The 26,151-nt window shown below is 40.2% G+C and overlaps 5 protein-coding genes across 8 annotated transcripts in view; 3 read left to right on the top strand and 2 right to left on the bottom strand.

Annotated features, from left to right (window-relative positions):
- The window catches only part of LOC114877828, a 191,868-nt gene extending 184,598 nt beyond the window's left edge, over positions 1–7,270 (top strand). For all 4 annotated transcript variants that reach the window (XM_029190885.2, XM_029190883.2, XM_029190884.2 and 1 more), the window contains exons 6-7: positions 1,808–2,155; positions 2,245–7,270. In XM_029190885.2, coding sequence (XP_029046718.1) covers positions 1,808–2,155; positions 2,245–2,831 — 935 coding nt within the window. In that variant the 3' untranslated portion in view covers positions 2,832–7,270. The remainder of the gene's footprint in view (positions 1–1,807; positions 2,156–2,244) is intronic.
- Positions 7,271–14,984: 7,714 nt separating this feature from the next.
- Positions 14,985–17,737, bottom strand: LOC114877831 (tubulin--tyrosine ligase-like protein 12). Its single transcript, XM_029190888.2, has 2 exons — positions 17,479–17,737; positions 14,985–17,346 (listed from the first exon to the last, which is right to left on the bottom strand). The coding sequence occupies exon 2, from the start codon at positions 17,323–17,325 to the stop codon at positions 15,478–15,480; it is 1,848 nt and encodes a 615-aa protein (XP_029046721.1). The 5' UTR covers positions 17,326–17,346; positions 17,479–17,737; the 3' UTR covers positions 14,985–15,477.
- Positions 17,738–17,807: 70 nt separating this feature from the next.
- On the top strand, positions 17,808–20,426 carry LOC114877830 (RNA-binding protein 34-like). The gene is made up of 4 exons (XM_029190887.1): positions 17,808–17,914; positions 18,162–19,522; positions 19,596–19,903; positions 19,985–20,426. The coding sequence occupies exons 2-4, from the start codon at positions 18,181–18,183 to the stop codon at positions 20,180–20,182; spliced, it is 1,848 nt and encodes a 615-aa protein (XP_029046720.1). The 5' UTR covers positions 17,808–17,914; positions 18,162–18,180; the 3' UTR covers positions 20,183–20,426.
- Positions 20,427–20,865: 439 nt separating this feature from the next.
- LOC114877832 (putative transferase CAF17 homolog, mitochondrial) lies at positions 20,866–22,366 on the bottom strand. The gene is made up of 2 exons (XM_029190889.2): positions 22,126–22,366; positions 20,866–22,054 (listed from the first exon to the last, which is right to left on the bottom strand). The coding sequence occupies exon 2, from the start codon at positions 22,026–22,028 to the stop codon at positions 20,928–20,930; it is 1,101 nt and encodes a 366-aa protein (XP_029046722.2). The 5' UTR covers positions 22,029–22,054; positions 22,126–22,366; the 3' UTR covers positions 20,866–20,927.
- A 2,919-nt stretch (positions 22,367–25,285) lies between these two features.
- LOC114877827 (dolichyl-diphosphooligosaccharide--protein glycosyltransferase subunit 4) lies at positions 25,286–25,892 on the top strand. Its single transcript, XM_029190881.2, has 2 exons — positions 25,286–25,416; positions 25,532–25,892. Exon 2 carries the CDS (start codon positions 25,532–25,534, stop codon positions 25,634–25,636), a length of 105 nt encoding a protein of 34 aa, XP_029046714.1. The 5' UTR covers positions 25,286–25,416; the 3' UTR covers positions 25,637–25,892.
- Positions 25,893–26,151: the final 259 nt, after the last annotated feature.

The raw sequence follows: 26,151 nt of genomic DNA, 5'->3' as shown, positions 1-26,151 counted from the left end.
TGTCTAATCTCCGTCAGGACGGAATCGGAAGCTCTTCATCTTCTTCTTCGTGTATCTTGTTCCTTAGACCTGGCGAGTATCTTGATAGCCTTCCTCTCTCTCTCTCTTTCTCTTCCTCTCTGTCCGCGTGTAAACCACCCACTCCTCGACCCGCCATACTGCGCGGCCTTCTCCCGAAGGAGATAAGCGTGACACGACCTCTGACTTATACTTCCCATTAGTCGGATGGCTAATTAGCATGGTGATGAGACTTTCGACGTTTGACGAGGATGCGGTAATCGAATATACGTGCTGCACAAGGCGCATCGCTTCGATCCGTTGTCTGTATATGTGCACGTAAACACGTGTGTACCTGCATGAATCACACACCTATGCTATATATAATACGAGATCGTATTCCTCCGCTTCGGCACGATAATTTGTCTTGGTTAACGTCACGCGGGGTGGTCTCATACCGGTGAAATCCCTTTCGGAAAAAACTTTTGCCCGAACTCCGAGGGGACCTTGCAAGTTTTTACCCGAATCACCGCTCGGGAACGGGCACCACTCAGCGCCGCCATCGGAAGATGGAATTTACAGGGTTAATTTTGTCCGTATGCTCGCTTTGGAATTATTCTTCAATCAAATTTCGATTGGTACAGTTATCTTGTTAAGATTTTTCGGTATCATCCATGTTTCGCTGATCCATTAGCGTATGGATAGATTTTATTTCGTGATTTTTAAAGGATTTCGCGCCGAGTGCAGAGCTTCTTCTAGCGCGATGGAATTCGGTATCCCCGGGGAAATCCTGGCTTATTCGCTTGAACCGTTGATAAAGGAGAAGATATAGAATGACGGAGATTAAAAGCTCAACCGCGGTAAACAGAGACTCGTCTCTTTTTCTGTAAATAACGATCTTGTTCCGAGGAAAACGAAGATGGAACGCCTCGGGAGATTCGAGGAACTGCGAGAACGTCGATTGCTTAATGTCGATTAGAGACAGTCGATAAACTTTCGTCCGTTTCAACGTTACGTGTGTATACTTTTCCATTTATTCGATCGTTAGGCGAAAATTTCTGTCGCGTCTTCTGTTCGTCAAATTCACGCCATATGATTCATTCGTTCCATTTTTTCGTTTTTTTTTTTTTGCCCATAATGGTCAAAGGACGATATTCGTGGAACGCAGTACGCGTTGTTCGTTACGCGGCTATTGTTCTCTGTTTTTTGATTTTCAGCGAAACGCGAAAATTGGGTGAACCCTGTATAGGGTGGAGAAATGAAAAGACCAACCGAGAGGTGCCAAATCAAAATGATCGTTTTTGATTTTTGCCTCAAACACATGTTTGATTTTACCCGCAAACAATACGATCAGTTAACAATCGCATCGAACGAAAATTAATCAGGGCAAAAGTCTAAATCGCATTTAAATTTAAAAAAAGATAGAAATAATAAATGCAAAATCCGTAAGATTCTTTCGGAAACGTGTTTCACGCACGTTTTCGAACCTTGTTCGATAACTAATAACGATCGCATGTTTCACTTTCGCCCAACGATTGTCTTGGTTTTCATTGAAATAAAGCAACAACAACAATAACGGATACTCTCCAGCTAATTAATTCCAACACTGATACCCGGCTGAAAATTAAAAGCAACCCTCACCCCGTCGATTCAACTTGATTTCATCCAGCGGAGATCGTAACTTTGACACGAGAAAAGAGATTGCCCGTTAATTAATTAACGAACCGTCCAATTAATTATCGTAACCGTGGCTGGGTCGCGCAACGAATGCCGCGCCGGGCTCTGCTCATGAATTATTCATTCGTTCCAGGGGACCATCCGGAAACGGACGAGGAGAGCGAGTTGAACGCACGGAATCGGCTTCACCATCATCATCACCATCATCGGCATCATCAACGGCCGTCGTCGAAGCCGGCCAGCGAGGACGAGTTCGCCGAGGACGAGCTGTCGGTCGGCGAACCGTCCGAGGCTAGGATGCTAACCTCGACCGGTCCAACCTGGGGCACCTGTCCAGCCGGTGGCAGGCCATCGCGAGAGAAACGGGGCAGGAGTCCAAGGAGTCTCGACAGACGCAGGAGAGACAAGAGTCACGACGTGGGAGAGTTTCACGAGGGTATGCTGCTGGACGCGTTGCTCCAGCTCTATCCCAGCGTAGCCGGTGAGTCTAGGTTGAAATAGATACAGCCATGCTCTAAATCCTCCGATTCAAAGAACTCTAGATTTAACCCGAAGATCCTCCGATTTCAGGTGTAGCTGGCAACCGATCGAATAGCAATCAACGACAACAGTCCGTCCCTTCGGTGGCCCATAGGTTACCCTATTTCGTGCCACCGATGCCAGCCACCCAGGCGCTCAGGGTCGAGGAGAACCCGTACGAGAGCGTGCCGGTGTTAGGTCCTCTCCATCACTATTCCAGCCAAACCAGAAGCAACAAGGACAGGTCACGGAAATCGAACGACAAGTACAAGTACTCGACGCAATACGGTGCCGAGTATTACGGGTTGCAGAACCAGGACGCGACCCCGGTCTACACGCAGGTCGGCGGAGAGTACACGGACACTTATTCGCAGCCAACCGATCGTCTCTATAACGAGGACAAGTACACGCAACCGGTGTATTACGCGACGAGAGACGGCGAGCAGATTTCTTCCGGCAGGTTGTACCAAGCTCAACCGGACAGTAGTTTCGGTAGCGACAGCGGGTACAGCCATCACACATCCGGTACGACCGGTACCACCGGTACACGCAGCAGCAATTCGAGGACAAATCACAGGAAGGACAAGCATCGAAACTCGCATCATTCCCATCATTCCGCGGATTACATCGTGTCCTAATGTTTGGTCACGAAGAGCAACCTTCGAAGAACGGATTATCTGCAAAGATGACAAAGATAAGGAGAAAGAGATAAAGTAGAAGATTGTAATTACTTTTCTAAAAAGTAACGATCCCGCGTATTGTTTCGCGTATTTATTTTGTAAATTGTTTTTTCTTCTTTTTTTTTCATTTTATTGTTTTCGTCTATCGAGGAATAGAGAATTTTATTTTCGTACGCCTAGCAACGATACGCTGGCGTATTTTATTTTTGCTTTCTTTTTTCTTTTTTTTTTATTATTATAATTGTTGCGCGTGATATAGAAAGTATTGTATTTTAGTATTTCGTATCGAACGATGATGAGAAGGAACTTAGCGGTTCAAAGGATATCTATCGGAGCAATAGAAAAGACTATAAAACGTCGACGATCAGGTTTATTATAGGGCGCGACAGAAACACACTCACGGAAAACACAGTGATCTCTTAGTGATTTAGTAAGACTATTTAAAGAAATTATTTGTAATCTAATGAGACTCAGGCTGGTACCAAAGGACGCTATTAAGTAATCCGACTTTTTAGCCTTCTAGTTTGTAATTTAATACACGTAGAGCTGCTCGCGAGACGATTATTATTAAAAATATAATTAACGATATAACGTCGACGAGTTATCGTGACGAGACGTGCGACTACCTACCGCGTCTCACCACAGTGACGAATGGATTTTAAACGTTTTCATAGAGAGAAGGAAATGGTGAACCGATCCACTGCCAAACGATCCTAAACAATTTCGCAAAGACTGCCCTCGATTAAGAGATATCAGCCATAATTACGTACAAAAAAAAAAATAAATACCAGAGAACAGTTTCATACGCGTTTGTCCCCGGAACAGATACTTAGAATAGCACCTAAATACCTTCTCGTGCACTTAGACACTCGCGACGAATTCATTCGGTACCACGTACACGCATACACGTACATACACGCTAGTAGTTTCACCAGTAATTTAAGCACAGAGTTGCAACTTTTCCTCGTCAATTACGAACGCTAGGTAATTATCGTATAACGTAAGAACGCAGGAACGGATATTTTCAACGCGAACGATCAAGGGGACACGCTCCTATTTTTGCAATCTCGTACGAGGTCGCGGCGCGTTTGAATCGGGAAACAAGAAAAAAAAAAAGGAAAGGAAAAGAAAATCCATCAAGAAAGGAAAGAAAGCGGGAGCTTTCGCGAAAGCCTTGATGCTCCTCCAAAGAGAATAGATAGCGTTTCTTTCTGCGAGCCCTTTCCCTGTTCGTTCCACATTCTCAAAGCTCTTCTGTAAACCTGGCAAAACGATAACTTGAAAGCTGTTGACAACGGTTCGTCGCGTATCAAGACGGTTTCCTTTCCCAACGGATCAAACAACAACAGTGCAACATGTTTCCTTATGTTCTTTTTTCATTTTTCACAGAATCGAAACGATCTTTCCGGGTAATGGTATTCGCAGGGAGGACATCGGGCTTTGGGGTACGTTTTAGCGTGACACTAACAACCATAAGTTTTGGTTCTTCATATTTTATAAACAATTTCGAAATCGATCAAACGGAAGCTTAAACTCCCCCATATTTTCACGCGATGACGTACCCTCGTAGTATTAACGATTCTAATTAATATCGTACGGTATGTCGTCGGTAGTCGCACGATTTTCCGCTCGCGAGGCGACTCGATCACGCTGCCACGGAGAGACAGACAGACCAAGATGAAGATTCTGAAAGGATGATAGGAAGGACAGTGTTCTTACTAAGCTGTACAGGCTCTGCACACGCTGGTACACGATACAAAAGGCAACTATAGCTATAACAATACAGTAGAGTTTAAGAAAGCGGACAAGCATTATTCGCGAGCGATCCCGTGTAAATAAACGATGCAGGAAGCGAAAGGGTGAAGAAGAAACGCGTCCGGGGATAGACCCGGTTTAGCATACCTGTATCATATCGTTATCGAACTATCTCGTGTGCGTGCATGTGTGACGTGTGACGTGTTCCCTGAGCGACGAGCAATGGACAAAAGAAACAGAGAATGAATTTAATATATATATAAAGTATATAATTTTTAAATTATTTATATCGAGCAGCGCGTTGTATAGCGCCGATAGAGACTTAACGCGTGAACAAGACGAGAGTGAGATGAAAAGTGCGAGAGGAAAAACGAGAAAACGATGAAAACGAGGTTTTCTAATCGTTTAACACGTTAAATGGCATGAGAGTCATTTTAAACCCCAAAATTCAAGGTAACTAAACAAAATTAATTCTTACACATCCCGTGCCACATGAATTTCAAGAGTTACAATAAATATTTTGAAACTAGGAGCAAAATTTTCATTACCAAAAGTAGCAATTATATTATTAGTTTCCTATTTTGCTTTTATGCTAAACTGAAAACCATAATTCCTCGCTTAATTGAAGTTGTGCCTTCGATAAAAATCCTGGTCCATCCGATGATCAACGTGGTACGTAATGTGTTAATATCATTAATAATCAATATACATGTATTTTCATTGTGCCATTCAACGTGTTAAAGAGATTATCTGGAGATGATCCAGATTCCCGTTGCTTCCCTTTCGCTTCCTGCTACTGTACACACTTTAGATGCATGTAGAGCGAATACCTCACGAAAAAAAAAATAAAGATCACTCTGTTGTAAATATAATTTTATATGTACGAGCCGAGAAATCAGGTGTGTGCGTAGGTTACTTAGTGGACACCACTATCGGACACACGGTCGCGAGGCGCTACCCCCTCGACTACCCTTGCGTTCAGAAATTTTTTCCACGCTTCAGTGATTCGTAAAATAATTGAAAATTAAACAATTACGAAACCACCCTTATTTTTCACGCGACGGCAAAGCTATAAAAATTCGCCCAAGAGGACTGTTTAAAGTCTACATAGAAATTCTATTTTTCTTCTATCTTTTCACGTGACGAGGAAACCGCGAAACGCGAGTATCGATCTAGACGGGGGATGTTCGAGGGTGTAACGAGCTCGCGCTCGAGAATAAAGGTGAACTGTAGGTGGTATTACATGTACTTATCGGGGGTGGGGTGGGGGGGAAAGAAAGCGCACGACCAGTCACAACGTATGATCAAAGATGCGTACAATCAAAGAGTGCAGGAAGAGAAGAATGAAAGGAGCGAACGAACGGCGGGTCGCGAGAACACGCACGATGGAATTAGAATGGCAAACGCTTTTGTACGATTTTACGTCCATGTTAGTCAAACGTTTCTCGAGATCGTTTTTTATATATACGGTATATAAAAGTATATGTATACACACAGAAAGAAAGAGAGACACACAACTCGTGTACAGTAGGTACGACGAAACCTAATTTATTATCATTGTTCTTATTTAAAAGAAAATGGGGTAAAGTATCGTTTTTATGCCCCGGTTAAGGGTAGGTGCCCATTTAAGAGTGAAACTCGCTCGATGAGCTGTCGAGAGTATTTCTAGCAAGTGGATAGAGGGTTGAAAGTATTTTTCAACAGAGTATTCACTTGCTAAAAATGCTCTCGACAGTTTCCCGAAGGAATTTTACTGTCAATTAGACACCTACCCTTCGATCTTTGTATTCGCTACCAACACGTACTTTGTCGCAATCGAACAATTGTTATATTATCGATATTCATGCAAACCGCGTATAACGTATTGATTATTATTATTATTATCACTATGCTGAGAGAAGATAAACAAGGGTGAGCTTGATTTTCGCCTTTCGTTTTTTCGTTCCTTCCGAGCATTTCGTTGGCTGGCCAATTGGCGCGAGAACCAAGGCAGAAAGGAAGAAAATTTGAGAAGGAAGTGTAAGAACGAACGAACGATAGGAAGATTTCTTGTCCCTTATTGAAAACGCGTATACGAGTCGCGAGATTATTATTTATTGTTGCGTTCGAACGGGAGAACGGAGGGTTGTCACCCCTTTCGTACCCTTCAGTCTCGCTAATCTTAGCTGCGATTTAGCGATATAGGCAGAAAAAAAATCAGATGACAGAAAACATAGGCACTAGAGTACCTCGGATGATAACAAGTAGCATTCTTGAAAGTTAGCTTGCACGGGCGTTCTCCTTTTCCATCGCGCCGTCTTGAGGGTGAATCGAATGGAAGGGTGAATGAAAAAAAAAAGAAACAAGATAGAATCGATGATCTAAAGGGGATAAGATAAAGGTCGTAAAAAATAAAAGAAAAATAAATAAATAAAAATGTGAGCTCGTGAAATCGGTCCGATCGATGGGGAGAACACCAGCTCGCAGAACAGGGTAACTAGCTCTAACATCTATCTCTTACATCATTTAAGAAAGAAAAAAACTCTATCACACTCGTTCACCTTATGGTATCACAGGTTCACTCTAATCACGAATGTCGGCCAAGGCTAACTCGAGACACTATCACACCTTCGTACTAATAAACGATTTACTATTCAATTTCATCCGACGCCTAATGTCATTTTCAGTCATCCCGTCCCCGAACTCCATCATCGTTCAAAGAAGAAATAGCGGAGCAGAAATTAGAACTGCAGAGTCCTCCGCTTGATACATACTCCTGCCATCGAAATTGCAATTATTATTTTCCTAGGGAAGTAAAAATTATTCCTCCTTTTATTAATAATTTTTTCAATAATTAATTTACATTCTATTATCGTAGAGATGGCTGTCGTCGATGTTTGAATATATTCATCGATTGTTAAAAATAAACGAGCGTAAGTAATCGGCAACAACGATGCAGCTAACTCGATCGTAAGTCCAATTTCCCGCTCGTGTTTTCCATTAAGCATGCGTCGGTTAACGCGAATGCAAATTTCATTGCGAGATCATTTGTCACGGAATAAACTTTTCATCGTTACGAATGCATTTACGATACGAAATTCGGTGGGAAACGCGCCCGTCCGGATATCCGATGAAAATTGCATCGTTAACGGTCTCGAGATCGAGTATCGATCGTTGGAACCAGGGGTACTGCCGTGATTTTTCACGAGAACAGACGGGAGATTGAGAGAATCTATAGGCTGGTTGGGATTGTTGCGATCATGGTCATCGATCAAAATCATTGATCATTCAAAATAAAAAATAGTGCGATATAGAAGGAAGAAATGAAAGCAGATCCAAATGGAACGAAAAGTCACAGGGGAAAGTAACGAAAACTCGAAACACGAAACGTGTTAATAATCGAAGCTCTTTTCACGGTATTTCCATAAGTTGTTAAGAAACTCTCTTACTACAGTTCGACCTCACTTTTCTCTCTACAAAAGAGAAAGAGAATCTCTTTTAAGTTACGTAGAAAGCCGTCGTAAAGATCTTTCGAACTGAAGGAAGAGCACTTTTAAGCCCGGTGGTAAGGGAAGGTAGTTCGCGATGAGTTTTCATCTCGAATCCGTACCGTTGGACTTTGAAGCAACGAAACATTATTAATTGAGCCGAGAGCGAAAGAAATTAATTATCGTTCTACTCGAGACAACGGACGGTAGGGAAAGCATCGCCGTAGGATGAAAGGTCGAAAGGTGCGAGAAACGGGCAGCTGGATGCAAAACAAGAACCGCATGACTGAGCAGCAACGATGATCAATATTAATGAAAATGCACCCTCTGTTACCTTCTTTCCGTCCTGGGATCGTACCATAACTTGCTGCAATGTTTTCGGCTTAAATTAAATTTTCTCCAACCACGCGACGTCTTATACCCGCGCCCTATAAGTCACCTGGGCCATTTTTAATTAAATTGTTTTGCACTCACTTACCGTACGCGTCCATTTAAATTAAACAAAAAGCAAACTCATCGAGCTCGATAGCCAGGCAGTTTCGTTTTTCGGTTAACCCATTTAAAATTAACCCCTTGCAAGGGAAACTGCACGGACAGGGTGGATTGCAGTCGCGTGTTCGACCGGCAAAAACTCACGGTACACGGGAAACAAATTCCGTACTGCGTCCCAGATTCCAGGCTGTAACGAATTTTAAAGCGACTCCGTCGGATGAATCGTTAAATAAGCTGGAAATGGCCAATTCAACTTGATGATCTCCTAGCTAACAAAGCTGAAATAACTCTTCTTGAGAGGAGAGAAAAAAAGCGTCGCCGGTTGCCGAGAACTATTAACAATTGCTGAGCGAAGAAAGAAGAGGAAATTTTACAAGAGGCGACAAAGAAATATAAAGAAGAAAAATGAAATGATTAAAAGAAGGAAAAATTTTAACAATCTTTCGGAGCGGAAAGCTTGATTGGTGCAGCACGTTGGGACAATTTTTCCCTATGGTAAGGCTTATACATTTTTGAAAACCTCGGTCACCCGTGGCCTACTTCTTTTTCTATTTTCGCCTTTCCCGCACAGAAGATTAGAGACGTTGCTTTCCAACGAGGGTTGGCCCTGCAATTAACGCGCCCTCTCCCTCCTCTTCCTCTCTGTACGTATGTGTATCTGGTGAATGCGCTCATCCCAGACGAAAAGCGGGCTAAGACGAATACGAGAAAAAATTTCTGAGAAAAAGGAAAAGCTAGCTGGCGACGCTAATTGCGCAATGGACGAGTACGGCTAGCCCTTCCGCACACAAGCTTTCTAAGGAACGAAATGAAAAGGAAGGCGACGGTGTAGCCAGACGCTTTTACGGTACACCTTGCGGCCCACTGTGCTCGTTCCAGTCGTTTCAAGTGGCGCACATAATGCGACCGAAGGTGTAATGAAGCTTTCGTACATCTGCACGTGATAATCACTACTCGAGGCAGAGCACCACTTCTAGAGCTCCGAGTTGAGGGATGATTATACACAGCAACCAAGACACTGCGGCAACTCGCGTCGAATATTGTGATTTTCTGACGATTTCTAATGATTTTCAAATCGAGAATCGAATAATCAGCCGATCGTTTACACAGTCAGGCTTACCGATGCAAAATCAACGGGCCAACTGGCGGAGAAGGGATATAGGGGCGATGAAACCAGGGCGCAAACGCGATTTAATCCCCGGATTTCGGGACGTTTTAAATTTCAATTATAGACCGAGAGGGAAGCTCACTGGGCGAGCCAGCCATGTCGCGCTTGTACGTGTAAATATGCGACTCGATTGTCCGGTCGGTCAATAAAATGCTGCATTCTGAATACATACATATATGCCGGCAACGAGGCTGGGTGTCACGATAGAAGCGGGATGCTGGTAATAATTAAATGCCGACCGGATTGGTTCGAACCGTTGTTTTAATCCTGTCATTACCCACAATGACGATAGTACCTACGCTGTGGTCATTCATTGGGGCGAGTCAATTACGGGAAAGCGTTATCGAGTTTCGAAGGGTGTAAAACGGAAATAATGATATTTTGATCGTGACCACCCTCTCCAACGCTTTTCGATAGAGTTCGCCGGGTGTAAGCCCCTTTGTCAAAGCGGCCAAGTAACAGAGCGTACGCGCCATCGTCGATCTATGCACCGCGACAGGTATATTTAAACGTGATTCGACATGGCTGATCGAATGAGAATTTTCTACCGAATAAAGATGTCGAATCGCGTGTTAACGTCGATCAAACGCTACCTGATTGATCGCTATCCAACGATCAACTGATGGATAGTGATTTTTAGAACGAGCATGGGGAAAAGTTACCTGCTGCACGCGTTCTCGAAAATAGATATTGCTTTTAATTTTGGCCAGTTAACGGTGGCCATTTGAGTTTTAAAAATTTAAGCAGAGAATGTTTGCAGTTGCCCAGCTATCGCTTTGAAATCCAGTTCGATAATTCGATTATCGAATAGTTTTCTCTACAAACCGTTTTGCTGTTGAAACGGACGATCGAATTATTAGTTTGAAAGCAGAAGAAAACATTTTAGTAGCCAACGCGCGTGTAAACCGAGAGAAGACGATAATCCTGTCAGTAGCAAAATGAAAAACTATTTCGATGCGGAGTTTCCGGTGTAATATATCTCGATCTCCCCCGTCGCTCTTTCAGCGAACCCCATAATCTCCAGACCAGGGCGATTCAGCGTACGTCTGCCACACCGGCTACGTTTTTATTGCCGCTATGGGTGTTTGTGGTAGTGGTAATTAATAATGGCGCGATGCCTACCGTTGGTCCGATCCGTATAAGGTACATTGGCCCGTGATTTATGGGGACGTAATGAAGCCTGTTCCCCGCAGGAGCCACGTGAACCGAAAGGATATAGGCGGTTCAAGTCCCCACGAGCGAACAAAGACGAAGAAGATGCTTCCTCCTTAGGTGCAATAACGCGTGTCGCGCCAAGGAGGGAGATCTCCATCTGGTAAAGATGTCCCGACACCGTAGAACGCGTATCGTGCATCTGAAACTACCCTCTCGCTTTCCGGACAAAGAGGGAGGGTGGGTGCCTTTGGGCTACGAGCAGCATTTCGGAGTCTTTCCCTTCCTTTTGCTTCTTCTTTAAAGGGCACAGGCGTATTGTCTGCATAAATTAGGATAAATTCTGGAAAATCGCGGAACGAAATCAAATTGCATTTCGCAAACCATGTTGGACCATGTTGAAAGATTCTTTTTCTTTTCTTTCCTTTATAAAATTCCGAGTAATCGTGAATAGAAGGACGTATACATGTACAGTGTTTCGACGATGAAAATTTGCATTCTTGTCCGTTTCGCGGAGCTGACAGGACGGTGTATATGCACGGAAACGCGGACAGACCTCGAATCGTCCCGGTAACACGAAATAAGGCAGCGACGTTTTACAGGAAAATTCACCTTGCCGGCAGAGAACAGTCGGAGGAAATTGGTTTGACGAAAATTTATGCAGGGTCGAATGACCGGACACGACATCCAGGAGGAACGGCTGCCTGTGCAAGGCTTGTTTTATATTCCATGGTTGGATACCCCTTTCCACCAGGTAGATCTTCTTAAACATTTACAAGAACGTTGTACAATCGACGTACCGTCCTTTCGAATAATACCAAGATGACGCGATGTATGTCCCGAAACGTCGTGAAAATTTCATCTCGGTCGGATTCTCTGGTTCGTGTTTAAAGAATTGATGGGACGTGATGATTTTTAGAGTGACGCGAACGAAATTCTTTCCTTCCAGGAAAAAGGTACTACCTCGTACATCTTACCAGTGTCGTGCTCGAACAAACCGCATAAAAGCTACCTGTCATTGTATTTCTGATTGCGAAACGAGCAGAAAATAGTCAGGTACGCATTTTAAGGCTAGCTAGTACTTCGAGCATCGAGCGACAAGAAAATGTAACTGTTGAAAAACGAAGGTAACGCGCGATGGGCGTTCTCGCGTTCACCCGGGAAGCGATAAAAAGAGGTAATCGCGAGCAACGCGGCCGCAGGGCCAGTTCCCCAAGAGAAATACTTTTTGCCGAGTTGTCCCGCAATTTCCTCGGGACAAACTCGCCCGTAATGGACTGCATGCATCATACTTATTTCGCATGAAATAACAATTAAGTTGCATTAATTAACAATAAACGAGGATTTCAGTGGGTCCTGCGTCTACGAGCCTCGCTATCTCTCTGGCTCGTGGTATAAAACGCGCCGGTTCCCGTTCCATTCAGCCTCGTCCCGACTTTAAAAATACTCTCTGCCAGGATCCAGTCGGAAAGAAACGACTTTCGTCGCGTAGCTCGCTTACAACCCCGGCCAACTTTAACAGCCTCGCGATGCAGCGACATTTATCGCGACACGAAATTCGTGCACACCCCTGCCTGGCCTCCGACTTGCTCTAATTACGCGCACTTTTATTCCTATCCTCCCGGTGGAAACACTTCCGTGTAGCTCGCGAATGAACGTACAATTTCGACGAACGGAAGGAAGGAACACCGATACCGTAGCAACCTCGAGGATCTTGGACTAATTTCGCGGTCCTCCGTATTTTTAACTCTTTAGGTATGAGTATTAAGCGAAATGGACAATTTCAGAATAAGTGCTCCCTAGGTTGAGAAAATTTTTCTCGAATAAACTATGGGCGAGAGAGAGGCGGGTCGTTTGAAGGAGAAATAAAATGGCAAATTTGAGAATTACAAGAATTTAATAGTGGTTTCGAAGCAAAGAAATAATAGAAAATAATAGGACCAACGCAACAAGGGTTCTCCAACTCGCTGATACGAATCTGAGAAAGGGGTGAAGGCGTGATACGGCGTAGACGGTATCAAGCACAGGTCGGCGTCGGTCAGGTCGTCGTTACGATGAAAGGAAAAGAAAAGAAACTGATGTCGACGAATATACGGGGATGGGAATGGTGGATAAGGCTATGAGAAAGACGAAGAGGGTGGTTCGATCGCGTACGCGAAACGACTTCGTTTGTCTCGAGCAGCGTGACGGTCTCGTTATCGACGTCCCTTTACGCAGAACTCATTTACTTAATTGCCACGATTATAGCAGTAACGCCAACGTCGTAGAAGCCTACAGCTTGGAGTTTCAGCGTGTGGGCGGTACTCGGCCACTTTTCCATCTACAGACATCTACAGGGTGTCGTGTAACTGATTGTACATATCCTTCAAGAAAGTTATCATTAACTACTTATTAAATAAACTTGTAAAAGTCGCGTTAAAAATGGGCGTTCAAACGAGGATACCCCTCTCCCCCACACCTTAATCTTACGGGAGAAATCATTTAATTGCAACCCTGTATAAATAAGAAGAAACATGTATACCTTGAAAAGGTAATATTCGGGAATGTATAGAAGGAGGAAGGAGGCCGACTAGCCGGAGCCTCACGCACCCCTTTTCAACGCGACGCCGTGACTGGTGAGCGAAGAATAATCGTTTTCGTTTAAAAGAAAAAGAAGAAAAAGGACACGAGGGTAGAAAACGAATCACGATATACCATTATTCTCGCACGAATCTTTTGTCCGAGCTCTGTGATTGACGCGAACCATTTGAAATTCTGCGTTACAGATAAAAAGAACAAATTCTGGGAAGCATTCAAATCAACCTACGGTTATCATGTTAGGTACTGAAGTGATCAAAATTAAACACGAATTCGAACCGTCCGAGAATTGTAACACAGTCCCTTTGCAATATACAGGGTGTTCGACAACAGGTGGGCAAAATTTTAAAGAGTGATTCTAGGGATTAAAATAAGACGAAAATCAAGAATAACGAAATAGCGTTTGCGGCTTTGTTTTCTAGTAATTAACGTTTAAAAATTCGAGTAAAAAGCACCTGAAACCTGCAACCCGCCCAGCACCGACGACTGAACGTCAGGTCAGCAGGGGAAGGTACAGTCACAACCAAGAAGAGTTCTACTATTCAACGATTCTTGGTTATGACTGTACTTTCCCCTGCTGACCTGACGTTCAGTCGTCGGTGCTGGGCGGGTTGCAGGTTTCAGGCGCTTTTTACTCGAATTTTTAAACGTTAATTACTGGAAAACAAAGCCGCAAACGCTATTTCGTTACTCTTGATTTTCGTCTTATTTTGATCCCTAGAATCAAACCCCTTAAAATTTTGCTCACCTGTTGACAAACACCATGTATGTTAATTTAACGCGCAACATTGACAGCACCGTGTCACGTCGATTTACCGCTTTCATCTTCTTTAAGAGATAATTTTAATTGAATAATTTGGTGAATGGTGGCAAACGTAACAGAGCTGAATTCGTCGATATACCTTTCGTATAATTGCACGCGGTGAGCTTTGTGCTTGGAAGTTTGACGGGGAAGGTTTTTCGCGCGAACGCGACCACCGCACCGGGTGAAAACACATTGCGAAATAACCGAATAACGAACGGTACGATAATTAACAAAATACGATGGAGCGGGGCTCATTGTTTTGCCAGGCCATTGTCGGGAAACGCGTGATTCGACTAGCGTAGCTTTGCCAACTGAAATAAAGAAATAATGATTGCGGTTGATTATGGTGGCGCACGCGAGGAAAAATTGCAAATTGCACGTGGAAAAAGTGATCGAAACAGCTGCCATTATTAAAGTTTCGACGTTAACTATGAATTTTTGATAAGCATCTATCGTTAGGACGTAATAATCTCTTTGAGCTCGCGAAACGGTTCAATCCTTAATTTGAGGTATATAAAAATAAAACAATGAAACGTTATATTTAAACTCGATGCAATCTTTTCCCGCAAACAACCTCGTATTTCGAAATGGTTTTAACTTTGCAGGAAAAACAAATTGCATTGATTTGCAAAGCAATCGCTGTTAAATAAAAATGGGGAAATCAACAAGAGGATGGGGCAAGTAATTAGATATGCTTCGTTACATCGCATCTTTATTACGTATCGAATTCTCTTAGAGAATATATACATATGTATATAAAGTAATAAAAAGAGGAATGGTCAATTATCGTAAATGGTATCGTACTTCTTTTTGTATTAAACACAATTGTGCATGAAAGTGTACGTTAGAAGCGTAAGTAGGCTATCGTGGAAACAGTTCCAATTGCTCTCTCGTTTATTATTCCATTAGGCACCACGATAGTCTTGCCGTTGCAGCGTCAAGTTATGGTAGGTGGAAATTATTTACAGAGCAAATGTACCCCTTAACGTTCGCATATGCAGATTTACTAGAGCTACTTCAGCTCATTATCGCATACGAAATGCGGGACTCGACTGGCTTTGAATAAATAAATGTATTTGGTCAGGACGCTGACCATGGGAACCATCGTTAATAGCTTCTCGATATTTATGGTGCAAGTCATACTGCACTTAGGCCATCGTATATCAATTCGTGGAGAATTTCATTGTTCTACGAACGGAGATTGTGAAACATATTCGGATTATCGTCGTCTAGGAACAGACATTTGAAGATGTCGTTGTAGAAAGACGGATAATACTCGCATGCTCTTTTACAGTCGGGTGAAAAATTGAATTCCAGTAGAACTGGTTGCATCGTTCCTTCCTTCCATTCGAGCATCAAATCAACCGCGTATACAGCCCTGCTTTGCGGACATTCCGCGATACCTTTCGGCGGGTTTTCCACGACAGCAGCCACGAAAACTTGCCGGAGCATATGCAAGATCTTTGGCTCGACTTGTTCTATCCAGGAGAAGTCTGGATACTGTTTCTCCCATTCCAAGATAAAGTCCGCGCACTTTACGTGACAAAACGGCCTGTCCTCTGAATAATTCATCACCGTGAAATGTTGTTCGTACACGTCGAAATTATTTAAAGCGAATTCCTTGTTCGCGAATCTTAAGAAGAAATTTTTATAAGCGAACGCCCTCAGAGGTTTCACGGATTTCAGCATTACCACGTACCGCACGTCGAACTTAACTTTCCCAATTTCAGGCCTCTCGTACAAAACGGGATCGTTTATGTATTTCTGTGCAATCTTCGGCCCCGTGCTGGGTAATCGTAAAATATGAAATAAATTCTTCGTGACATGGGTGTCCAATCCTCTGGTGAGATTCCAAGGCTTGCAAATCCAATGATTATCGAATCCCATAGATTCTCTATTCTGAAAGTACGCAACAAACTGCACCAGTTCCGTGCTTAAATTATAAGTAGTCGGTAACCATTCTGGATAAGTCTCGAGAGTTTCAGGATCGTAGGATCTCTCGCCTGCTTTTCTTCTACATACAATCGATAATAAGTCTTTTATGGTCAGAACATTTTCAAATGGAAACTGATTAACAAAAACGTGGGGCGAACGAATGCTGAGTTCCTTGTAATCCTTGAAATGCGAAGTATACCATAAAATATCAGCCTCTTCTTCGTTATTTGCAATTTCGAACGCAGGATCGTTTAGATAATCATTTATGTATGTATATTGTGAATAGACCTTTAGTTTTACATTTTTATCTCGTTGAAGAAGTTGTGGATCTATATTTTCTGGTAAACTCTCGCGAATGTGACCCGCTAGGAAATAATTCTCATCTGGCTCTCTCTGTAGAAAACATTCTTCAAGAAATGAAGCATCTACCCATGGTAATAGTAAAGCTTGCCTTTTTTTTGGATCATGTGTTTGACCCTCTACAAAATCTCTTGTGACTTCATCTTCGCAATCAACATCTTTTATGGGAAATAACAATGTATAAGTAATACCTTCTGGTAAATATAAGAAAGGCACTGTTCTGAAGTTAGGATCATCATTGTGATTTATTGCTGATCCTACTTCATCCATAATATACCATATTGGCATTCTATCTTCTATTGAACCACTATTTAGAGAAAAAGCCTGATTATATCTCCACATTTCATTCAATACAAATTCTATTTTCTCATCCTCCTCTTCTCCAACGTCAAAGCCCATTAGGGTACACATACGGTCTAACAAACCTGGTATGTTTGATAAATTTTGCCTGGCATTAGTAATATCATAAGTCCATGCATGATCTATCAAATAAATATTATTTGGGTCTTGGGTTGATATACCCTTCTCACAAGAAACAAACAGTTTCCAGACAGGATCTTTTGGACCTCTGACAGCATCATCATAATCAATTCTTATCAGCTGAAAAACCATACCAGAATCAAAAGTTTGGTTCTGAAGTTTCTTAAATAAAACTTCCCAGAATATTCTAGGTACACCGGATGATTCTAATTGAGGTTGATGTGTTTGAAGGAATGTATGATACAATCCTACTCCATCCATTGTCCAAAAATTAAATGTAATCTACAACAAATTAATGAAAAAAATAAAAATTGCATTTCATCCTAAAGTTGATGCGTTTAAGATCTCATAACTTTAAAATAATTTTGTTACAAATTATTATTATAAGAACAAAGAATATCTATAATAAATTACCTAAATCTGTCCAGCAATTATTATATTGATTTATATAGTATTTCAGCCAGAAATTCAGAAAGATAGAGCAGTGAAATATTGAATCATAACCTCTTCAATCATCGTATAAAAACGTTTATTATAAAATACTTTGGTACATTTGTCATTGAATTTTAGTGTATATCTTTCACTTATGGCTATTTAATTTTTACGATAACTTTCATTATAACTTGTAATTTCGTTTATAATAATATAATTGCAAGTTTGAGTGATAGGGAAATTTTCAAATAGGGAATTTTGTTTCTCTCGAATAATGGAACATCGCCAGGAAAAGTACAAGGAACAAACAAATGGCCGATGTCGTTCTTCCTGTTGGCGCTTTAAGTATTTTTAGTCTAACCGGCATTTGAACTGGAAACCTTGTTCTTGGCGGCTGATTTACATTAACAAACTGGTAGTAAGTATCCCCATTACATTTATTACTAAAGAATACATATTATTCTAAATAAATGGTTGCATTATATGTTTATTTTTCATATTAATTTACTTTTGTCTTGCCCGCCATATAACGTACTAAATACACGTGGAATATTAACCTTGTGATACGAAATTTAAACTGTTCGGAATATAAATAAAAACATTCTAGGGCAGAAACTGAATATCCTTTCTTTTTATAACGACACAATTTTCGTGCAAATCAATAGGTAGAACTTCTATGAAAAAATGGCTAAAGCATCAGCAACACAGAACAAAGATCTTAATCCTAAAACCTTAAGTACACCAAAAGACGGGTTTATACAGAAGAAAAAGAGTCAAAAATTTAAACAAACCCCAAAAGGCAAAATCTCCTTAATTAATGGATCAAAAGCATCAAATAATAATAACATGAAGCAGCAACAGTTACAAAAACAGAAAAATTCCTCACCTGAAAAGTTTTCAGAGAAAAATAAAGAATTAAAAAAAGTTGATTCACCTAAAACTGATAAGAAACAATCTTCTAAGAAAGAATTAAGTAAAAAGGGTCTGAATAAATCTAAGGCAAATGAATCTGATTCTGACGAAGATATTAATGAAGGAGTTGTATTGGAAGAAGAAGAATTAATGGAAGAAACAGATGATACTGATAGTGAAGAAGAGTCTGATGAAGATGTACAAGACAAAAAGGTACTTAATGTCCTTGGCGCGAGTTTAGCAGATGACACAGAGGAAGATGATGAGGAATTCAAAATTGAAGATACAAAAGGAAAGGCACAAGTAAATAAAGGAGTAAAAATGTTTAAGGGAGTAAAATCCAGCAACAAAAGTTCAGACAAATCAAGTACAGAAACTTCTCTAGTTGATGATGAAGAAGACGATGACGATGAAATAGAAAATGATGACAGTGAAGATGTTGAAGAAGAAGAGGATGATGATAGTGAGGAAGTTGGAGATGAAGAGGAGGAAGAGGACGATGATGAAGAAGAGGAAGATGATGACGAGGAGGAGGAATCAGAGAATGAAGGAGAAGAATCTGTACTGGGTACAAAAGCACTATTAGGTCAAAATCTTGCTGATGATGATGATGATGAGGACTTTGTTGAGCCAGAAGGACACGAAGAAGATGATGATATTAGTGATGAAGATGAGGAAGAAGGTGAAGCAGACAACAGTACACTTGACAACTCATATCAAAGTAATAGTAGTAAAGATGCAAACTCCTCTTATGAAAAGTCAAAAGCAGATAACAACACTATTTTTGTTGGTAATTTACCAAAAGAAGTAACAGACAAACAATTGAAAAAGCTGTTTAAGAAATTTGGAAATATTGATGCCATACGTATAAGGGGTATAGTACCAGATTCTCCACAAACACCTAAAAAAGTTGCTGCAATCACTAAAAAATTCCATCCAAAATTGCAAACAGTTTATGCATACGTGAGATTTATTTCTGAAGAATCTGCTAAAGCAGCTTTGGCACTGAATGGAACTCTATTTGAAGGAAATCATCTAAGAGTAGACGTAGCTAATAAGACAGAGAAAAAATATGACGCGAAAAAGAGTGTATTTTTAGGAAATTTACCATTTAGTAAGTATATTATGTATAATGCTAATAAAATCGGATAGATTGAATTGATACTAAATTATCTTGTAATTTTCAGAAATTAATCACGAGACAGTGAGGAAGCACTTTGAAAGTTGTGGTGAGATAGAGTCTGTACATGTGGTCAGAGATAATGCAACTGGAATAGGTAAAGGAATTGGATATGTTAACTTCAAAACTGAAGATGCTGTTGCATTAGCTTTTGAACTTAATGGTACAACGATCTTAAATCGAGAAGTTATAGTAAAACCATATGTTGAGCACCATCAGGGTGGTAAATACAGAAAAAGATTGCATTCTAGAGACAGTGATAAACAGGGTTCTCCGCGTAAACAATTCAAACAAAATTCCGGAAAATCACCATCGGTAAGATACTTCAGTTGCTTTATTTTCCTTAAAATATTAGTGTTTCAAATTATTTAAATATATACATGTATATCTTTTTAGACTCCTAATAAGGAAAGTCCTAAGAAAGTGGGAAAGGAACAAAAATTTGAAAAGAAACAGGCTAGTCCACAACAGAAAAGCATGTTCCAAGGCCAGAAAGCTGATAAAGATAAGAAGAAGAAAGAAAGCAAAGTAGATAAAAGGAAGAAAATCTTGGCAAAAAAGCTCACAGCTAAACCTAAAAAACCATCAAACTGAATGACAAAAAAATCTGTTAAACTTAAAACATTTCATTGATTTAATTTGAGTAGTTGTATTTAATTTATATGATAGCAATAATAACAAAATATAAGCTTATCTTAATAATTTTTAAAAAGTACATGTAATCAAACTAGTATATGTATTACAGTGAAATGTTTTTACGACTTTTATCAGTATATATTTTTAGGTGTAAGAAATAGAAATACGTATTTACTGTTTAATAAAATACTATTTTTATGAATTCATATTCTTTATTAAACTTTTTATTTTAGGTTGTAATTGCGATGGCAAGTGATGCATATTATCAGATGCGCATTTCAAGCAAAACCGTTTTCCAAAATATATACTACATCCTAAACATGCAGGCTTTTTACAAAAATTACAGTCAGCTCCTAGCACTAAAACTTCTCCCTTGTTTGGTAAACTAAAGGGATCTTTCATAATATAACATTCTTCCATATAAGTCAACTGTCGTGCAAATGGAGGTTTGGTCCCTTTAAAGTCAAACCGTTCTTGTAGTGAACAATGACAGCATGTAAATATTCCACCTGTTGTTTGTTTTGATTCTTGTATCGTAGAAGTTATACGATGATCATTCTCGCTGATACAGGGATCATCCGCAGACGTACTAGCGATAGATTCCATCCTATAAAGTACGAAGGATGGGAAATACTATATAATTTCTTCTCATAACATATTTATTTTATATTTATACATTACAATTTTAGAAAACATGTATCTATTATTTTTTAGTAAATGATGCGCTTTGTGCTTGAGTTTCTTGTGGCCACCAAACAGGTTTTGAAACTTTTAATTCAATATCTGATATAGTAAGGGATTGAGCTTTTAGAGCTTCAGTAATTCGTATTAAACCTAATCCATATTCATTTTCAATTCCTCTAAATTTACCTACTACATTACCAGATTCATTAATAATCTTTTCATCGTACGCAAAAGATTTATTTGGAACTTCATTGAATAATAAAGGCATTAAACGTTTTCTTACTACTCCAGTATGATAAGTACGTGCTGTAAGTTCTTGACCAACGTAACAACCTTTATGAAAACTGACCCCATGCAAATAATCACAATTTACTTCTAATGGTAAGGGCTTTCCTGGCGGTAAGTCCTCAATACCTTCAGCTATTCCAAGTTTATAACGAAATGCTTTGAAATTTAAACTATTAGTGGGAGCCATAGTGTCAGAATTTAAATACTTTGCTATTTCATTTCTTTCAATTTTTGTTTCAGCTAAAATTCTCATGCCTAGATTTGGAAGTCTGGGATCTTCATATATCATAATATTATCAATTACTTTGCTTACTTTATTATTAAGACTACCACATGGAAATATTAAACCTTCAAGCTTCTGCCTATTAGTATCATTAACTTTGTTATCTAAATAATGCATAGGATCAAAAAATGTCCAAACATTTATGGTATCTCCTAAACTATCTATGTCTATCTTTTTCCTAACACGATACATTTTTAAGTGTTTTTTCAATGGTTCAACGGCTTGTGAATCACATTCAATATAATATACATCATCTTCTTGAGTTTTGTAGATAATGACATCATACATTACTCTACCCTTAATGTTAAGAAATAATGCATACAAATTGGCTGCTCCTTCTTCATAATGTTTCATATCATTTGTAATCAATCCTTGTAGGAAATTTGAAGCTTCTTTCCCTCTAACTTGTATCAAACTCTTATTTTTCAGGTGTTCTAAGATTTTTTGTGAAGACTGAGAAGAATCATGTCTAACAAATTGTTTTTGTATTTTTCCAAATTTATCCAACTTGCGGAAGGGTAAAATAAATTTTTTTAAATGCACTATCATTTTACCAAAATTTGAATGAATGTGACCTTTACAAAGAAAAAAAAATCTAATCTCAAATCATGTTCAATACTTCATTAATTTTATAAATTAGTCTTACGTTTCAGTTTGTTTCTATAATTCACAACACCCCTTTGCCAATATTTTAAATAAATTTCAGTTGCAATTTTTTTAACATTAAATTACTTCTATGTTGCAAATAAGATATAATGCACATGTGATACATTTTTTACACATTCAGGAGATTCATTTCGGAGGCTCCAAAACCGCCGTTTTATTTACGAGTTATATCCTCCCACAAAATGGGACTGGTATTACATCACAGCGCTCTTAGTGGTAAAAAAGCAAATCAACAGGAAGTAAGCAGTGACTATAGATCCAAGACTGAACATGCCTTTTTTCTCGAGGGATCATGATTTTGGGATCCCAGGCACCCCTAAACTCACGATCAGTTAGATCTCATGTGCGGAACCATCGATGAGAGATGGTTGAAGGAGAGACTATCTCTTGTCGGTGCTTTAACACAGGCGTTGGCAGTCTTTAACAGTCTCTCGTCGGTAGCGGAACACAGTCAGTATGACAATTGTGCCTGTTTTACCAGTCCCTCTTTTACTGTACCTCGCAATGACAACAGAAAAGACACAACTTTGATTCCCTCTGACTCTATTTTTTATAAATTAATCAAATCTAGTACAAGACCGAAAAATTATTAGAATAATTATTTGACAAACTTATATTTTGAGAAGACCGCCTAAAATTAAATATTTTTAAAATACGACCACTGCGCCATCTACACAAAAACGGTGGAAACTACTCAATAGATTACCGACTTATCGATTGAACTCCCGACAGTCGGTAATCGATCCTTCGGCAGTCGGTAAGTTAACGAATAGTTTGCGCCGCTTTTATATAGATGGCGGAAGGACCGATGGCTTGGGGTGTTAGGGACCCCGAAGCACCGGGGATGCCCTTTGTATGTCGACATTATGCCATCCGGGATGTCAGAAACACGTAAGCAAAAATGTGCAACTCGTAGTGTGGGATTTTTACCCACTAAAACCACCACGGTGGCCTGCACTAGAGCGGTAGGAAGAGTCCTTGGATCCTTCGCCATGTGCCAAACTTCGCCGACATCGAGGGCCGCACCCAATGCCGGCACTCTTCGGGCCGCGTGCGGTGGAGAACGGGGCCCCAGCTCCGGACCTCTACGGAATTCCTTTACACCCCTCGTTTCGTTACAACTCTGCATCCCTTACATCCCTGCATTCTTTTCATCCCTACACTCTTTCCATCCCTACATTCTTTTCATCCCTACATTCATTACATCGCTTCATCCCATATATCCCTCCATTCTTTTCATCCCTACATTCCTTTCATCCCTATATTCCTTACATCGTTTCATCCCTTACATCCCTATATTCTTTTCATCCCTACATTCCTTACATCTCTTCATCCCTGCATTCTTTTCATCCCTACATTCATTACATCGCTTCATCCCATATATCCCTCCATTCTTTTCATCCCTACATTCCTTTCATCCCTATATTCCTTACATCGTTTCATCCCTTACATCCCTATATTCTTTTCATCCCTACATTCCTTACATCTCTTCATCCCTACATTCTTTTCATTCCTACATTCCTTTCATCGCTTCATCCCTTACATCCCTACATTCTTCTCATCCCTGCATTCCTTACCTCGCTTCATCCCTTACATTGCTTCATCCCTTATATCCCTACATTCCTTACATCTCTTTATCCCTTATATCCCGACATCGATCGAAAAACAGCGCCCCCTAGCGGCAAAAATGTGAACTAAAATTTCGATGTCTGATCAGCGCCCTCTGGTGCCGAAAAAAGGAACTAAAGCATGCCCAGTTTCTGGCCCCCTGGCGGCAAAAATGTGAACTAAAATTTCGATGTCGGATCAGCGCCCCCTGGTGCCGAAAAAAGGAACTAAATCATGCTCAATTCCTGGCCCTCTGGCGACAAAAATGTGAACTAAAATTTCGATGTCTGATCAGCGCCCCCTGGTGCCGAAAAAAGGAACTAAATCATGCTCAATTCCTGGCCCCCTAGCGGCAAAAACGTGAACTAAAATTTCGATGTCGGATCAGCGCCCCCTGGTGCCGAAAAAAGGAACTAAATCATGCTCAATTCCTGGCCCTCTGGCGACAAAAATGTGAACTAAAATTTCGATGTCTGATCAGCGCCCTCTGGTGCCGAAAAAAGGAACTAAATCATGCTCAATTCCTGGCCCCCTAGCGGCAAAAACGTGAACTAAAATTTCGATGTCGGATCAGCGCCCCCTGGTGCCGAAAAAAGGAACTAAATCATGCTCAATTCCTGGCCCTCTGGCGACAAAAATGTGAACTAAAATTTCGATGTCTGATCAGCGCCCTCTGGTGCCGAAAAAAGGAACTAAACCTTGCTCAATTTCTGGCCCTCTCGCGCAAAAGTTTGAACTGAATTTCAGGGAGGTACTGAGATGTATGGAATGCAGGAATATAAGTGATATAAGGATGTAAAGGATACAGGCAGGTAAGGAATGCAGGGATGTAAGGGATGACGAGATGTAAGGAATGTAGGGATGAAAAGAATGTAGGGATGTAAGGGATGAAGCGATGTAACGAATGTAGGAATGAAAAGAATGTTGGGATGAAGCGATGTAAAGAATGTAGGGATGTAAGGAATGTAGGGATGAAAAGAATGTTGGGATGAAGCGATGTAAAGAATGTAGGGATGTAAGGGATGAAGAGATGTAAGGAATGCAGGGATATAAAGAAAACAAGGATGTAAGGCATGCAGGGGTATAAGGGTTGCATAGATGTAAGGGATGCAGAGATGTAAAGGAATCAAGGATGTAAAGAATGTACATAGGAGTAATAAAATCAACACGTTTCCTCGTAATGAGTTTATTCAATAAGTTGGGAAGATAAGTACAACAAATTAAATGAGCGCAGAAAATAAAATAAGGACACATGTATGTTTTGCAGGTAAATCTGCACCCCTCGGCGGTCGCTAGAAAACTGATGGTGTTTCACTTCTCTCTAGGTCGAACGGTGCCGCCGGTATTACTTCGGAACCCTGGCACATTGGTGCCCATCTGGGGTGCTTAGCATGTGGCCGACACCGGGGATCGCACCCAGTGCTGCAAAGGCAGCTGGAGCCTCCACTCCCAACGCGAGGGGTCCTGACGGCCCCCTCGGTTTTAGTGGACAAGTCGTCATGTCTAGTGTTAAAAGAATGGCTGAATCAACCCAGTGACTATAGATAGATAGTCTACTATGGTCTACTATCTATAGTCACTGCGTCGTGTCATATAAACGTGTCAAATTACGTATTTTGTATAAATTTATTAAATTGTATATGCTATACAATAATTTTTGAAGGTAATTATATTCCTTGTTTAAATCAGGTGATTTAGAAAACACTTTTCTTTGTATAACTTTAATGTTCTTTCTATTTAGTTTAAGACGAACTGATAGGTTAATTCTTACATTTCAGATGATTACGGACGTACAGTTGGCTGTATTCTGCAACATCCTCGGAGCCACATTATTTTGTTTAGTATTTCTATTTCATTATATAAATGCAAATTATTCGAAATAAGAAAATACAATGTTACTGTTAAACGTAACCTAAACCTGTCTTCGGAAACATCTACACATGGAGTTACGTATCTATAAGTTGTATTTCATACTGTTGATTGACAGATATCACTGATAAATAAATGCATTTACATTCATAAATGAATTCGATGTTAAATAAAAATGTCATTCTTATGTTTCTATTGTATGAAAACACTGTACAAAATATGCATTGTAAGATGAATAGAAATTGAAAAATAAATGTTATAATTTGTGAACAGTGATTAATTTATTTTTACAAATACCAGTCTTACATAATTTATTCTAAAGTATGATAGGGTGCTAGGGTCGAACTTCAAAAGTTTTTAATTTACGGCGGTCTTTTTAAAATACAAGTTCTTGTATACAAGTTTTAAGAATTGGCTACATCCAGTCTTTGTGCATCTGTAGTTACTGTTTACGGAATGAAATCAGTATAAAATGCAGTAAAATTAATAAAAATTTATTTAAAAAACAAATCAGTTTGTTACAAACAAA

The sequence above is a fragment of the Osmia bicornis genome, chromosome 15 (genome assembly GCF_907164935.1).
Source record: "Osmia bicornis bicornis chromosome 15, iOsmBic2.1, whole genome shotgun sequence".
Taxonomy (NCBI): Eukaryota; Metazoa; Arthropoda; class Insecta; order Hymenoptera; family Megachilidae; genus Osmia; species Osmia bicornis.
This window is presented reverse-complemented; position numbering and strand designations above follow the sequence as displayed.